The 17,716-nt window shown below is 37.8% G+C and overlaps 1 protein-coding gene across 3 annotated transcripts in view; it reads left to right on the top strand.

The window, feature by feature from the left end:
• Nucleotides 1–17,513, top strand: part of RETREG1 (reticulophagy regulator 1) — a 55,405-nt gene extending 37,892 nt beyond the window's left edge. Inside the window, exons 4-10 of one of the 3 annotated variants that reach the window (XR_014175179.1) lie at nucleotides 8,456–8,582; nucleotides 10,177–10,261; nucleotides 11,310–11,447; nucleotides 11,847–11,911; nucleotides 12,352–12,478; nucleotides 14,005–15,181; nucleotides 15,274–17,513. Coding sequence is in view for 2 of the 3 variants with exons in the window: in XM_081950511.1 (XP_081806637.1) it covers nucleotides 8,456–8,582; nucleotides 10,177–10,261; nucleotides 11,310–11,447; nucleotides 11,847–11,911; nucleotides 12,352–12,478; nucleotides 14,005–14,501 (1,039 nt within the window). In the remaining variant the exon portion in view is untranslated. The other 2 variants (XM_081950512.1, XM_081950511.1) reach the window with 2 other exon arrangements.
• The last annotated feature ends 203 nt before the right edge of the window (nucleotides 17,514–17,716 follow it).

Here is a 17,716-nt window from a genome sequence, read left to right as displayed (position 1 = left end):
ATATTTATTGGCAATGTTGCAATCCTTAGATTGCCTTCCTGGAACTTGAACAAGCAGTTTTGTGCTGTAACGTGACTCGCATTTGGTTGACTGTAAGTCCAATTTAGCTACAGCATTTGATCTTCTGAGGCAACCTGGCCTTTAACTCTGGGATTACCAGCTTCTGTGGCTAAATTATCACTATCATTATAGTTAATGTGCATTTGTTCCTGCAGTAAAAATACTCTTATTTTCTTTTCCAATAAAGAAAAAGACCATAGGGAATTTGATACGGAACACCCATGTTATAGTAGTTTCATTTCTATTTGCAGGAACATAGGTGCATAGGCTGATTATGTGTCATACTCTTGTGCCTGTGATGTGGCAAACTACAAGGCACAATTTGTCCCAGTGGTGTTTATTATCTATATGAAACTGCCAGGGACAGTTAGGGATTTTGGAACTGGGTGTCACCTATATGTTGATAACATTCATGTCTACTTCTTCATAATATCTGAATCAGGAGAGGTTGTATTCATCTTGAAATAATGCCTGGATGTAGCAATGAGGTGGATGAGAATCAAAAAAATTGATGCTGAATCATGACAAGATGGAGATTTTGTGGATGGGTAGTACCTAGAGACAGGACTTAGGGAGTTAATTTGTTCCAAATGGGGTTAGGTTGTGTGTGTGGGTTGGGGGCGGGGTGTTCCTACAGTCATCACTGTTATTGGAAGCCCAAGAGACTTTTGTAGCCTATTGACAGGCTCCATCAAATTACAAATGGACATAAGTTGGTAACTTCCTGTTTACATTATTTTCCCATTGCATCTTCGTTGAAGCAATTTCACTGGTTGCTGATTAGCCACCAAGCAACATTCAAGTTATGTTTATGACATCCAAGTCACTGAACAACTTGGGATCATGTGAGCTTGTCAGAACTCCTTTGCTGTCAATAGATTTTGTCATTCATTGAGATCCTTGGGAGCAGCCCTGCCAAGGGAATGAGTCAACAATAACAAGCCCTTTCTATGGTGACAATTCCATGCAGTTCTAACAAATCTGACCAATCTTACAGACAAAATAATGAAAATATATGAACGCTGAAATTAGTTGAGCTTTGAGTTGATGTGTGTGCATTTATTTATGAAGTTTATAGGCTATCCCACTCTGTTACGATTGGGCAGTCAGTAAGTATACTATAAACCTCACCAAACATATGGGAGGGAGGGGACAATTGTTTAAAAGAACGGAAGTAGAAGGGATCCATCATTCTCTCTAACCTAAGGTAAAGGATAGAGCTAGGTCTTAAGGGGGCCATATGACATATCAGGGAGAATTAAGTTCCAGAGGAGAGGCATCGCAATAACAAGCTTACATCTTTGTGATTTTATTGAGATTTCTCTAGCTTAGCTAAAACATATATACAGTTGAATATATTTCACAATACCCAATTTGTGTTTTAAAATATTTTTTGCACATTAATGCCAAATAAGCACCTTTTAAAAAAAAAATCTGTTAAAATATGCTTAATTTTAACCTGTGACTATGTAGTGATTTGTTGCCTTGTTCATGTTTCAGTATGTTTCAGTTTTCTTAGTTTCACATAACTCAGGGGCAAGACAAGCCTAGATAATTCAGAGTTCAAAAGACTGTTGTTTCCACTGTCCACTTAACAGCATCCTTTGTAGTTTGTCTTAAAACGGTCTTTCAGTAAGTGTCAGGAAGTATTAATAGGATTAGTCATGTATTCAAAAGACAAAATCAAGAGAAAAATAGAATACTTAGTGTTATTATACTACTTTAGTAATTTAATGAACACTAAATGCAATGAATATGCCATTTGGCATGCTAGTTTGCTGGCATGGAAATTAGTGCTTAATGGGTGAACAAATGGAACAGGGAAGTCATTATTTAAAATGTGTTAGTCAGTAGTTAGCCATTTCTGCTGTTGGTTGGATATTCACATGACATAGTAGTACATCCCTTGCCTGGGCTCTCCTATCTCATGACTGGCAACAGTGCAAGGACCAAAATGTTTTAATATTGTGAATTACAGGGGCTGCTGCTAACTACTACTATTTTATAAAGGTTCAGGATCTGCAATAGCCAGGTCCTGGCTATGTCAAAATGTGTGATCACACATTTTCACAGAATTAAACTGTTGAAAATTATTTAAATGCTCGCATGTGGTGCCATTGGTTTATCAGTAATAGTACATGGACTGAAACATAGATATGTAATTTTCAGGAAAACTTGCCACAGATTCAAGCTGTATAATTTAATGGGTAGGGATAGCACTAAAAGATTCGTTTTTCTCAGGGGTGGGTTGCTGCCGGTTTTACTACCGGTTCTTAGCCCGCATGTGTGCGCTGTTCAATATAAATTGTTCTTTGCGCATGTGCAGAACAATGCACAATGAACTGCGCACACACAGTCACTAAAAAACAAAATGGCGGTGGCCCAGCAGCGGCAAGTGAAATAGTTCAGGGGCGTGGCAGGCTGGGTCACTGCTGGTTCTGTGACCCAGGCCTGAATTCCACTACTGGTTCGGCTGAACCGGGCCGAACTGGGAGCAATCCACCTCTATTCCGTTGAAAGATTTTGAAGGGAACTTTAAGGTATATGAATGAGAGGTTTGACCAAGACAAACAGAAGTTTCAGAAGTTTCCCACTTTCAGTTAATGTTTTTCTGAGGTACAACCAAATCAACAGTCCTGGGACAGTGTCTTTTTGTTGCTTTTCTCGTGTTTTTTATGATTATGAGGCCTAGGCATGATAGATTATCCTCTGTTCCAATGAGAATACAACTCATACAACTATTTTCTCCATTCAGCTCTTATATCTCTGTTTGTTTTTCTGTGCTCAGCTAAGATTTTAAAATATCCATTGATTCATAGAAGAGAGACAAATAAGACTGTGTCACTAAATTAAAAGTTGATTGTTCATCTCTCAGTCCTGAGTCAATTACCAAGAGTTGTTGATATAACCGGAAGCTGTGTAACTACTAACATTTGTTTATGTTTTATAATCCTTTACTTACCACATCAAGCCATTAATTCACCTTAATGTGGAGCAAAGCAAGGACATCATTCATGAGTACTTTGACCAATTCATGTGACTATAAAATTATGGGAAACCTCAGGAAGATCCCTCCCTCTTTCTTTCTTTTTTTCTTTCTTTCTTTCTTTCTTTCTTTCTTTCTTTCTTTCTTTCTTTCTTCCTTTCTTCTTTCTTTCTTTCTTTCTTTCTTTCTTTCTTTCTTTCTTTCTTTCTTTCTTTCTTTCTTTCTTTCTTTCTTTCTTTCTTTCTTTCTTTCTTTCTTTCTTTCCAGTAACATGAGATGTTATTGACCTTTCTAAGAAAAAACCCAGTGGTTTATTTTGCCTGGAACAGTTGTCAGGTTACACACTAGCAGCATGAGAGCATTAGTCATTTTCAGAGAACCTGATGGAACCGAATCTCCTGGCCAGCATTTGGAACTGTGATGGGCTGCAGCATCTGCTTGTCTTAACTACTAGAAGTCTGGGCACGAGGCACTTCAGCTCTGAGTTAAGTAGCTCTTTCACCACAGAACAAAGCCAGAAGCTTAGAGGAAAACATTCTTGTTTGGCTCCATCTGCTAAATATTTCTATTGGTATGAACAAGTGTAGTCTCTCAAATTGGATAGGATTATCTTAGAATAGACATGCAAGGATACTTCACTAAATTACCAAAGGTCTGTCCACAAAAAGGAAAAATTGGATATAATAGGCATTGACATAGGCAGCAGAACTCTCTATTTTTAATACATAATGGAAGTTGCAGCTGTTATTATTCTTTTCTTGTTACTATTGGTGTTGTGGCATTCTTGGTGCTCTTTGAGCTTGGTTGTTTGATTGCAGGGGTTTTATTAGCCAACTAAGTAGCATCATCAGTATTGTTATTATTATTATCTGTTAACAACAAGAAGTCACAGCCACGGACTTCCGGTTCCGGCGGCCGACGGCGACGGGCAAGTCTTGCTCTCCCCCCGCATCCCCGGTGGGCTTCCCACTCCTTGGGGGGCACAGGACGCCCCGTAGAGGCGTCCTGCCGGAGGGGCGGCACTGCAGGGGATCCCTGGATCGGCGGGGGGGCCCCCGCCTCGCTCCAGGCACCGGGGAGCACGATGGGGAGACGCTCCGGCGTCTTCGCTGTGATGCTGATCGGAGAAAAAGAGAATAGAAGGATGCGGCTGCTGTGCGGTGAGGCGTGAACTTCCTCCATTCCTTTTAACAACTTTAATAACTTCAACAAAAGAGTCAGCTGCTTAAACTTTATTTTCGGCTTGAATCGGAGAGGCGCGCCTGGAGGGAGGGGGATTTTCCCCCCCTCCCTTGGACAGGCGGCTGGAAACGATTTAGCTCTTAGCCCCAGGGGAAGGAGGAGGAGGGGGAGAGCCAACCAATGATGTCACGCCCCTACTAAGTGAATTTTCGGATTTAAACCTTAAAACAATGATGATCTGGAAACTTTGAACATTGAACTTTGAAAACTTTATTTGTTGTCTCTAAACCCGAAGCTGGCAGGGCAAGATGGCACACTTCCGTTGTCTTTATGAAATGTGAAATCTGACTCCACCTTCAAAACTTCAGGCTTCCGGTCTTTGTCTCCGTGCTACTCAAACAAACCTCTTGTTGATTGCTGTCTATCGAACTCCCTGGAGTGAAAAATTTTGCTCTGTTGCCAGGGCCAGTGGAAACAAAAACTCTCTTCTGCCTGGACCTTCTGTCTCCTGGACTCTCCTGGCTGCCCTGCCTTTCTGATTGACCATTCTCTATACTGACTGAACTTTTTATTCTACAAAGAATGTCACCTAAAAAACCACCTCCTGGAAAGCCTGGCTTTGCTGCCTCTGCCCCGACATCTGCAACCTCCAGTCCTAGTACACAATCAACGATAACAGCCTTGATGCAACCTAAACCTATGGAGATGGAGTTTCAACGAATGTTTCAGCAACTCTTGCAGGGACAAGAGGAAATAAAGAAACAACTGCAGGAGATGAAAGAAGAAATTAAAGAGAACCAGGCCAAAATTAATAAGAACTCACAGAGATTGGACCTTTTGGAGGGTGGGGCGGCTGAGATGAGGGAGGGGATGGAAGGAATGCAGAAGGGAAACAAAGAACTTGACACCCAGCAGATGAAAATAGAGTTTGAGAGAATGTCTTTTTATCTTAGATTTCAAAATGTGATGGAGACAGATGATGAAAACATAAGGGACATCATGACAAACATTTTGGCTGACTACATCCAGAAAGAAAAGCAACAGATGGGGTGGGAAATAGACCTGGTTTATAGAGTAAACTCAGCCTACGCTAGAATACACAATGTTCCCAGGGAGGTACACATTAAATTCCTCAGAAAAAGCACAAGAGATGAAATTTTGAGCGCATAAAGGGGGCAAGCCCTGACATACAAAGATAGGGAGATAACCATTCTGAAACAGACCCCCAAGAAAGTGAGGGAAAAAAGAAAAAGTTATTCGCAATTAGCGAATAAATTATACCAGAAGGGGGTGTGGTTTAGATGGTTGATGTCTGAAGGTATGCTAATATTCTGGGAGGAGACAAGAGTTAGAATTAATACACCCATAGAGGCACAGGCCTTTATGGAAAAAAATAAACTACTTCTAGAAAAACCTGATGATCCTTCACCAGACACACAGGACACGGGAGGGGCCGGAGCCCTGCCAGCGGGGGGAGATGGGGCAACACCGAGAAAGCTCAGATCAGAAAAATGAGTAAGAAAATCCACCTGACATAAACTGATCGAAATTACCAATTGAATTTATATGCTGACTATATGCTACTACTTAATAATGAATTATATGTAAATGTATACTATGAGTATGGAGGGGGGGCTCACCTACCGCACATTGCAGTTGCCAAAATTTGTAACCTTTCCCCTACCTTTTTCCTTTGCAAAATACTAAAAAAACCAATAAAACTTTGTTTAAAAAAAAAAAAGAAGTCACAGCCACCAGTTGTTTAGCTAGTGTTTGTCTTCATAAGCATCAAATTCTTTTCAAGAACCTGAGGTGTCATAATGTATCAATGCAGTATTATGTGTCGATCCAAGCAGTGTGGCCCTTTATAATTGACAGATAGAAATTTTGTCAATGCACAGATTTTCTAACTACTGTCTTAAGAGTTTTTGGGATACACTTGGTGTGCTGATAACCACTGGGACAACCACCGCTGGTTTATGCCATAACCTGCCATGATTTTTATAGGTATTCCAGTAAATTATTTTGGCAACTGTGTTATGTTATTTATAATCAGTTTGTGTGGTCTTCTTGCACAAGCTGAGTATATGAGGTACTTTTCTTCTGTTTCTTTGCACAGGCTGCACTTGTAATCATTTGATGATTATTTTCAGTTTTGATCTTGATTGCATTAGTTCAAATAGCCTGCTCTTGAGCAGCCAAAAACCAAGCCTTCAATTTCTTTGTTTAATGTTCCAGTTGTAAGCCAGTGCCAGGTTTTATCTTTGTCCAGTTTCCCTGAAAACATTTGTAGAAATTGACCATATAATGCTTTTCCTTGCCAACATTCTGTTTTATTACATTATTTTGATATTCATGTTTTGTTTCCTGCTCATTCAGTAACTTCCAATTTTTAAATTATTATTATTATTATGGCTAGACTCCTTAGGCTATACTGTAGCCTTTCAGGTGCCTACCTTCCACATCACCTCTGATGTACGTGAGGGCAATAAGTAGTCCTAAGTTTAGTACTGTGCAGAATACCTATATATCTTGGAACTCATAGTTCTCATAACTCCAATTTTGAGTGATGAATTTTGTGCATGTTACCATGGATGGAAAGCCACTAACAAGGTGATATTGGAATGAATGGGTACAATTCTGCTGACCACTCTGTTTCCTCTGTCATTTTTTTAAAAATAAGATGCTTTAGTCTATTCGATGAAAGGAACAAAAAGGGACATTTTAATATTACATTTTAAAGCAGATGATCATCTTTGCACATGCAATACAAAATTCCAAGTGAAGAAGAGAAAATAAAGACCAGGGGTGTCAAACTCGATTTCATTGAGGGCTGCATCAGGGTTGTGTTTGATCTTGGGTGGCCAGGTGGTCATGGCCAGCTCGACATCACTCATCAAGGCTCCGTTTCCAGCCAAGACAGCCTCCTGCAGCCCTCTGCCAGTGAAAATGAGCTCCATTTTCGCTGGCAGAGGCACCGCAGGCCAGTCCTTCACTGTTTCCAGGACGGGCCCACAGGCCTGATCTCAGCACCCTGCAGGCTGGATCTGGACCGTGGGTCTTGAGTTTGACACCCGTGATAAAGACACAAAAGCCTGAGTTTGGTTTGACATTTGGTTATGATCAGATAGATAGTTTTTTTTAAAAAAATCATTGCTCTTGCCAAATGCCTTGTGAATTCTAATCAGTAGTCTTTGTCTGAAAGAAAACTATAATAAAACTATATAGCTGTGGAAGAGATATTTTAATGTCTTAATCTATTAGGAACAGTACAAAGAATAGTTCTATCCTGACTGTGTTAATATAATTTGTTATGCTACCTCTTATTAATACTAATAATAATAACTCTTCCTGCAGTTCATATATTGTAGAAATAGAAATTGTAAACTTGAGTTTGTAAGCCATTTACCCTTCTTAGTACTAAAAGGAGAGAATAAGTATGGGGAAAGGACCAATCTTGCCCTAAGCTTACAAAAGTTCTGAGAGTAGCTTTTGAAGAAGTAGGGACAGCAAAGAACATACCTGTAGAAAAAAGGAGAACAAAGTGGATGGATTAAGTTGAAGGATTTAGGTATTAAGTTTACAGAAAATCCCTAGACAAATGAAGGTAGATTAGATGGTAAATTAAATGGTAGAAGGCCAAAGTAAATTTAAGGTAGATCATATTCAACAAAAGAGCAAAGATCGCTACCCTCCCTCCACAGCTCCAATAGTCTCTTCTGAATTGCAAAATTTTGCTTGGATGTCCACAATTGGGTAGCACTTATATTGTTCTCTGTGGAATGTATTCTTATGATAACATTTTTCATAAATTTCAGGAAATATTTTATGTACTTCTTAATCTCTGAAACTAAAGAAGTCATGTGCCAAATAAAATCTGGCCATCTCATTCCAATCTCTCACAACGGCATATGTTATAGGACCGTGATGGCAAACCTATGTGGCAGAAGTGGCACGCAGAGCCATCGCCAGCTGCTCTTCCGGGTTCCGTCACGGACATGTGCACCAGCCAGCTGGTCACCATAGCCAGTTGCTCTCTTCCTGGTTCTGGTGCTCCAGAGCGTGCGCTCCACTTTCGGCACTCGGTGCTGAAAACCATCAATGTTATAGGAGAATTACTAATTTTAAGAAAGAGTCTACACATTTCTGCAAATGTAGAGAATTAGTTTTTATTAGAAACTCACAACTGAATGTTTCTTTATTCATTTCTTTATTTGTCTTTTCCAGCTACCAAGTCAGTGCATCCGAATCCGAAAATCGCCTTAGGCTGAACCAATGTATAGAAGAAGCAATGATGAGTTTCTTCTTGTTCCTGCAAGAAATGTCTCATTTTAAAGAACAAAACCCTGGCAAGGTAAAATTAGGCTTGCAATGTCTTCCATTTCGTTTGACTGACTTTTCTTTTTTAAAACTTTTGGCAACATTCTTATATAAAAATCTTAACATTCCATCCTACAGTATATGTATGCTGGATCAGTAAATAAATTGAATTACTATTAGGGAATTCCAAATCCGTAAACTAGATTATGAAGTTTAAAACATCCTGGAAGAAGGCAATGGAAAAGGACTTTTGTTCTGTTGCTTAAAAAAAAAAACCTGCATAGATAATATCCATGAAATCACAAGGAAGGAATGATGGGAAAGATTTTGCTTTTTCACATAGCTGTATATAAGTAAATCACATAAAGTTCAATAGAACCTGTAGGCATCCATCATAAAAAATATAACATATATTACAGTTGCATTAACAGTAAAACAAATTGTCCAATTGAATGAGTAGTTTCATTTTTATGGACATAGACAGTTTAACATTCCAAGGCATATGTATGAAATAGTAATATATTGTATATGTGAAATCCAGTCTTTTTTTTTTAATCCACTAAAGTGTTGCAGAGGATGCTAGAAAGAGAACATGACCCCCCAGTTGTGTCTAACATTCATATGCCAGTTCTGCATCTAATATTTTCTTCTGCACCTTTGCATTATACAGTACTGCTTGAAATGATGAGATGTTTTAAGCTTAATCAAAATCAGACTTTGCAAATTGTTTTCCGGCAAGATCTAGAAATAGTGCATCTTTTTGTGAATCAGATGTCCTAGCATTTCTGTGTGATTTCTTTTGGCTATTGGGGCTCCCTTCTACATAATAAATATATAATGTCTCTATAATGGGCTACCTGTGTATGGACATTTTTAAAGAGAATGTGTGCCCAAAGGGGGTACAACAAGGTATGGCAAAAAATAGTAAAGAGTCACATGTCCTACATTTCTCCATCTCTACCAAATTAACTGAAATGAGAATTGTACATGCATAAAACTCATAATAGTAAAGAGTATCCGAAAAATCAGAGTGCTAGTGGCCAGATGCCAGCATAGACTCACAATTCATGCCTTCATACCAGGGGTGAGTTCCGGCAGGCACTACTGCCGGTTTGCTTGTGGGTGCACTGCACACACGTACTTTACACGCATGCGCAGTGCAATAAAAATTGTTCTGCGCAGAAGCGAGAAACAAGATGGCGGTGCTTGCAGCCCCACCCGGAGAACCGGTTCAGGGGCATGGCAGGCCTGGGTTGCTGCCAGTTCCAGTGACCAGGCCACCAAACCGGTCCGAACCGGTAGGAACCCACCACTGCTTCATACCAATTTAAGAGCCATTGATTCGATTATTATTAGGAATCTTTGAGTATTCCTATTCCTACTTTTGGGGAAGAAAGGAAAATTAATTCCTTTGTTCTTCCCTATGCTTTTCCCACTTACAATATCTAATACAGGTTCTGCTCCCTGTCTGTTCTTCCTAAAACATATCCAGCTGCTTTAGGGAAGAAGAAATTCTGATGGAACATTCTACAATCTCAGTCTCAGGACACATTAAAAGATTTATGTGTTACAGGTACTGGATGTTACTGACTGATGTGATTGACACTTGTTCTTTTATTAAAAAACAGTTTTGCCTTCTGGTCTGCAGCATATGCACATTCTTCACAGTCTTGGGAAGTTACATTCCTGGAATTGTACTCTCCTATCTTCTATGTAAGTTCTTTCAAATGCATAAGGAATTGGTTCTGGAAGTTCTTTAGTAACATCATAGATGCCCACTGCAATATGTAACCATATTCACATAGTGTTCATAATTGTAACAAGATGTGTGCTTAGAAGAAGAAAAAATACATTTTCCTCATTGTGACCAGTCCTGAGAAATACAATAACTGCTGAAAGTTTTTTTATTTATTTATTTTTATTTCTTAGATTTTTAGACCGCCCCTCTCCCAGAAAGTATTTATATAATATTATACAAATGTATAATATGAAAATATTTGAATAATAGAGCTATGGTGACGCAGTGGTTAGAATGCAGTATTGCAGGCTAATTCAGCTCACTGCCAGGAGTTAGATCCTAACTGGCTCAAGGTTGACTCAGCCTTCCATCCTTCCAAAGTCCATAAAATGACGACCCAGATTATTAGGGGCAATATGCTGACTCTATAAACCTCTTAGAGGAGGCTGTAAAACATTGTGAAGCTGAATATAAGCTGAATATAATTGCTATTGCTAATATATTTCAGAGTAACAATTTGAAAGTAATTTATAAAATAAATAAAAACAATTAATTAAAAGGTTACTGACAAATGAAAGTACTTTTATTAAATTTTATTTCCTTACAGATTATGTTGATGCACTTCTAATGAATGCATGTTCCACTAAACAGTAGTACTAATTTCAATCAGAAATGCATACAATTCCATTACTAGTATTCAGATGACTGCACATAATAAACATACCAGTCATTTGTGCAACAATTATGCCAATTTATTTATTTCCATGTCATAACATTATTATTCCAGTTTTGTAGATTAAGAATAATAAGCAAATCCTGCTAAAAGTCATTTAGACTTTATAGCTTTCTGGCCTCTGCACTAGCTGTTTAGTGTGAATGCAACCAAGTTTTCCCTTGAAGATCTGCAAATTGTTTTTATATAACTTAAACTGATGCATAGTTATTTGTAATATCTGTGTCAAAGCCGTGTGTCTCAAAAATATAACATTCTGCATGGTTTTATATTTATTCTTCCTTTGACAGTATTATGTGCCTTTTTATGTCCATTCTTCAAGTGCAATGAATTTGGACAAAAGGTATATAGCCACATTAAGTCATATCTGCTGAAACTGAACTTTGGAATACAAGACTTTATCAACCAAAAGTTAAAAGAAAGAGCAGGTGAGCAACTGGCAATTTCAGCTTCCTTGATGTATATTTTTAAAAATGGTACTTTATCCACTGAAATACGCAGGTACAAAAATATTCTTACCATCTTTATGAAAGATAAAAATAAAGCTTCAAAACCTAATTATATTTTATTTCTTGTAACAATTAATGATCTTTCCATGTATGTCTTTAAATGACTATATGCTGATAGGTAAAATGCTATATAAATAAGTAGACCAATGTAAAGATTATGTACCTAATCAGCTGGTTTTAAATGCAAATTGTGGCTAAAGGGCACCACTGAGTTGTAATGCATGCCTTTTTTTATCAGTATTGCAAATAAATGAAAATAGAAATACTTGACTGGCATAATAAGCAGAAATCCTAAACTGATAGACTCTTGTTTTGCAGAAATGATCAAAACAAAACCAAGTGAGGATGACAGTGAATTAGACTTATCAGCTTTATGTCCTAAGGTTGGTTGGTTCTTATATCATGTTTTTTTTTAAGTTTTTTTATGACAGTGAAGCACATGAACTTTTATTTGCTTTCAGAGTGTATTTCTGCTCCCTCCCTTTATAAAAATGAGGTGGAATAAGCTAACATTTCCCTATTGAACCGTGCACTCAATGTGATTTCTTTCCACACAAATATACACAGCATTGCAAAATAAAAGATAGAGTTACATTTTTGTCTAAATCTCTTGATCCAAGAAGCTTGTCTTTTTTAAAAAAAAAAAGTGGACTTAAATATATCAACATTTAAATATTTGTTGGTATATATCCATCACCTAAATAAAGAAGCAACTGTTCTCGCTTTATAATGACAGGATCATGCTTATGGTGTTGAAAGTGATGTGTACTGAAGCAACATTTAGTCTACGGTATATTTGATAGTTTGGTTTTCCAATCTACAGGTTAGCTCAGCCACTGCAGCCAAGGAGATGTCTGTATCGGACACTGATATCTCGGAGATATCTTGGACTGACAATGGAACTTTTAATTTATCTGAGGGAAACACTCCACAGACAGACGCATCTGATGGTATGTCCTACTATTTTGAATTCTTCCAGATTTTACCAAGTTGTTAATTGCAGATTATTTTTAGCTATCTAAAGCAGGGGTGTCAAACTCATGTTGTTATGGCAGTGTCACATGACGTATCAGGATTTTTTTTTCCTTCGCTAAACCGGGCGTGGGTGTGGACCGTGCGTGATGGGCAGGCCAGGAGTTTGACAGCCCTGATCTAAAGTAAAAGAATTCTACCATGATTCTCTAATATATGCTTAACAGTCATTCCTTGTAATCCAGATGTTAACTTTTAAATTTGAAAAAAGGTTTTCATGCAAACTCATTTAAGCTAAACAATAATAGAAATATAATACAATACAATACAATACAATACAATAGTAGAGTTGGAAGGGACCTTGGAGGTCTTCTAGTCCAACCCCCTGCCTAGGCAGGAAACCCTATACCGTTTCAGACAAATAGCTATCCAACATCTTCTTAAAGACTTCCAGTGTTGGGGCATTCACAACTTCTGGAGGCAAGCTGTTCCACTGATTAATTGTTCTCACTGTCAGGAAATTTCTCCTCAGTTCTAAGTTGCTTCTCTCCTTGATTAGTTTCCACCCATTGCTTCTTGTTCTACCCTCAGGTGCTTTGGAGAATAGTTTGACTCCCTCTTCTTTGTGGCAACCTCTGAGATATTGGAATAATGCTATATATAATAATATACACACACAAGCCTATGAGAATGTAGACTGGCACAAAGACTGGCAAATCTGAATAGTTATATAATCATTATATTGTATATAACCACTCACCTCAAACCAATGAGTGGGTGGCGAACAATCATAAAAACTGTTAAGCAGAATAGAAACAAGAAATTAAATACCTTTACCAACCAACAAATATTATAATCCATCAATGTCAACATAACTAGCAAATGGAATTCTTCACTCTCCTAGAAACCAAGGCCCAGGTACATAAGGGAGGTCTGTGAGGTTTTCCCAAAGGCCAAAAATTTCAAGGCATCCTAATCTCCAGAAGGAGAATATTCTAGAAGGTATGTCTCCTTATCCCCGCCAGCCAGCATTCCTTGGCTGACTGGCCAAGCATGCCCATCCTGCAAGATGGGATTAGATGGGTAGAAACAACCTCAGCTAACTCAGTCCCATGTCATGAGGGACTTTAAAGATGACTATCAGCAGCTTGAATTGTACCGAGAAACACATTGCAGCCCATAGAGCAATGTGTGCTTAAAAGCCAGCATCATTTACAAACCATGCAGCTATATTCTGTACTAGCTGAAGCTTTTGAGTGCTTTTCAAGGACAGCCCCCTGTAGAGTGTGTTACAGTATTCTAAATGAGAATGTTGGTTGAAATATATATTTATATACTGCAGCCTGTATTTGGACAGATAGATGTCCTATCCAGTTAATTGACAATTTAATTCACTTTGAATCAAGCCGTTTTGTATACAAGCATCAGACCTCAGAAAGAAAGGTATGTTAAAGGTGCAATTGTGGGGGTTTATTTATAACAATATGTTTTGTTCACATTTCAGTAGATTTTGATCGGCCAAGTGATCATGAGGAAGCTTTCGCAAAGGATCTTGCAGAATTTCCATCTGTAGAAAATGGTGCTGGAACAAACGATGATGATGATTCAAGCATTGGTTTGCCAGTGCGGCATAAAAGAAAAAAAGCTCATCCATCAACCTCATTAGACCAGTATTACAAGCAGGATAAGGAAGGGCTCTCTGCAGCAGGCCTTTCCTTGTCTTTGATCAATGACCAGGCCTTCAGCTTGGTGACAGCAATTGCCGGCGATGTTGTTACATCGGTGGTATCAGCAGCCGTCAGAGAACAGTTGCAATCTGTGCAGGAAATCCCAAGTATAAGTGAAGAGGCAGATGCAGAAGAAGGAGATGATTTTGAACTGCTTGATCAGTCAGAGCTTGAACACATGGAGAGTGAACTAATGCCTACCAAAAGCCCAAAGGCAGAGCCACAGGAAAAGAAGTCTTCGGGCTTCCTCTCAAATCTGCTTGGTGGGCATTAATGTGGAAAGAGAAGTGCTTAATAGTATATTGATATAAATACAGACAATGTGAAATGCAAGGGAGAGAAATTATGAGCTGTAAGCTTTACCTATTATTCTAGATGTGCTGTAACATTCTTCATGCAGAGTGAACTAACGTGTTTTAGATCAGTTGATGCTGGTAGCTTTGTTTCTGATAGTGATGCCATAGAAATGAAATCACGATATTTTCATTCACAGCAATTTAAGAGGCTTCTTATACAAATGTAGCTCAGTTTTGGCTGTCGCCAAATCTTTGTCACTTTCAGCCTGTGTGTTTTCCCCCCAAGCATTTTGGCAGCAATATTTCAGGGAGAGAAAATATCTGCAAAATTTAAAAAGCCATCATATCCTATCTTAACAAGGCTCTGAACACTTTTGCTGCCATCATCTTTAACACACCAAGTCACACATTCTCTAATTAAATAGTAATTTTTATATTACCTGTCTGAATCTCAGGTATTCATATGGGTTAGCTAGAGAAGCAATATCTTTTCAAACTCTATTCTTAAGAGACCTTGGAGTTGGGCAAAATATCCATATCCTATATACCATAACACACTTTGTACAACTACTTGTAGCACATGTATCTGCTGTGTGGAATTGAATTTACAGTAGGTTGAGTAAGAACTGATTAGGAAAAAATTCAAATCTGAAATTAAGTTGGCAATTTTTTTTTATTTTCTGTTCCATTAGTTTAAAATGGTTTAACCTTATATATTTAAAATATAAAATCATACAGATCTGATTTAAGTTGGCAATTTTTTTTATTTTCTGTTCCATTAGTTTAAAATGGTTTAACCTTATATATTTAAAATATAAAATCATACAGATCTGATTTATTTATTTCTGAAAGACTAGTGTTATATAAGAAATAAAATATTCCTGGCATATAAATATAAAATGCTGTTAATTTTAGCACATTGAACATCCTGTGGTTCACTTTGAGAAGAAACTTAGTAAATCTTCTATTGAGCATTATGTTTTACCTTTAAAATTGAGGTTAACAGGAGTGCCTTATTAAGGTGAACTAAACTTTAAAAAGAAATAGCTTTAACATGCTTTGACTGGCATGTTAAAAGAAGCCAGCAGATTGAGGGACCATATTAACTGCTCTGATTTATCTCCAACTTGTAGAGATTTTACTGGCATTCTAATCAATATATATAGTAATGGAGTGACCCTACGAAGTAAAGGTGCAGTTTAAAGGGAAATTTATTTTCTTCCCACTATGTTTATTAGGTAACTTGCAAAGTAAATATGGCTTTGCAGCATGCAGATCTGACAAAAATGTTGTTAGTTCAATTCCAAGTCTTCTCTCTCATCCTACCTTCTGTAAATATTCAGTAAAGTCCACATACTCAAGGCTACACTAACCCAGTGCCATTTCTAACTCTAAAGCAGATTGTTCACTGATTTCTGTACATCTTTACCAAATGTTACCGTGCTTCAAATGTGGAAGCGTAGAGAAATACTGGGTTGAGATCCCCCAGACTGAAAACTAAACATAGGCATCTAAGGTACTACAATGGTTAAGGACTACCCTGTTTAATGATCTTGTTGCTCAGTGACAGAGTTGCCAGTCTTAATTCTGGTTGTTAAGCAGGAACAGGTAATCCTCAACCTGAGCCCCAAATTTTCATTGATAAGCAAGGCAGTTGTTGAATTGTGCCCCATTTTCAACCTTTTTTGCCACAGTTGTTAAGCGAATCTCTCTTGCTGTTAAGCGAATCATGTGGTCATGAAGCTAATCTGGCTTCCTCCATTCCTAGTCAGAAAACCACTGGGAAGGTTGCAAATGGTGATCACATGACCTTGGGACAGTGCAACTGTAATAGATACATGCCAGTTGCGAAGGGCCCAAAATTTTGATCACATAACCATATGAAAACCGGTCATGAGTCACTTTTTTCAGTGCCACTTCAAACGGTGATCAAATGAATGGTTGTAAGTCGAGGACTTGTAACTTGTTGTATAACATCTGTTCTGCTTTTTATTATTAAAATGTTCCTTTCACTTTTTTTAACCTAGAGTAAAATAGGAAAAAGTGGTTTTAGACTCAGCCAAAGAAGGGTATCATCACATCACTGTTACTCCAAAGTAAATATGGTACAATACAAACTTAGAAGGGGTGCGATAGGAAGCAATCCTCTTAAGGTAGCCACATCCCCCAGACGTTTCAATACATTTGGCTTTTCTATGTCATCTCTGCGTGCATCTATAGCTACTTTGTTTTACTGACAATCCCAATGGAAGAGTTGTCTGTACATGGACATTCAGGCAACCTTGGAAAACCTTCAATGCAGTTGTGTGAAGCCTTTTGTGTATAGTTGCCTCAAAAGTTTTGGGGATGGTTTGTTCAAATCGATGTGTTTTGCAGTGTCCTTTTCAAATTCTTTGCAAAGTCCTAAAAGTAAATCCTCTTAAGACTTTCTAAGGAAAGCACCTGGTTTCAGCAAAATCAGTGTTCGTGTAGCTTGGTTCTCACGATACCAAGTTCTGACAGTTCTTGCCAATCAAATGTATTAGATGTTTGCATAATTCTAGCTTTGATACTGCTGGGCAGTTTCACCATTTGAAATACAAATTAGAAGGCTCTACCATTGTGTAGAATGTAAACTCATTAAATTGTGTTTTCTTTTGTAATAAAGTTAATGGATCTTACCATTAAATGGATATAGGAATAAGTGGGATTTATGTCTAAGGCAACATGCTGCAGATTGTAAGTCTAAAGAGCAGGCACATGGCTGTTGTAAGTTAAACTACTAAGAGAATCTTCTCAGTACTACCCATTATGTTGTGAACTGTAACTGTGTGCACTTTATTATTTTCTTTAAATAAATATTTCAGGGATTTTCAAATGTCAGATAACAGAGGTACTTTTTTAGAAGTTCCATCATTGAAAACAACTGAAGGGGCTACTTAAGAATTCTTGTAAGCAATTCTCTTTCTGGTTTTCAAGTAAACAGGTATAATCAAATATTTGATATACCTTTCTGGGCAACCTAAAACACTTACATTAATTGCACTCATTTCTTTATTGTTCGGAAATGTATATTGCAAAAATTATAATGAATTGGTACCTTTATGTCTTTGTGTTTATTTTTAATCATACAGGCTAAAAATCTATTTGTGACACACCCAAATATCTGAGTATGCTTAATTTTTTCCCCTTAGTTTGTTATTGTTGTTGTCAT

Source organism: Natrix helvetica (assembly GCF_964273705.1).
Source record: "Natrix helvetica genome assembly, chromosome: 4".
Taxonomy (NCBI): domain Eukaryota; kingdom Metazoa; phylum Chordata; class Lepidosauria; order Squamata; family Natricidae; genus Natrix; species Natrix helvetica.
This window is presented reverse-complemented; position numbering and strand designations above follow the sequence as displayed.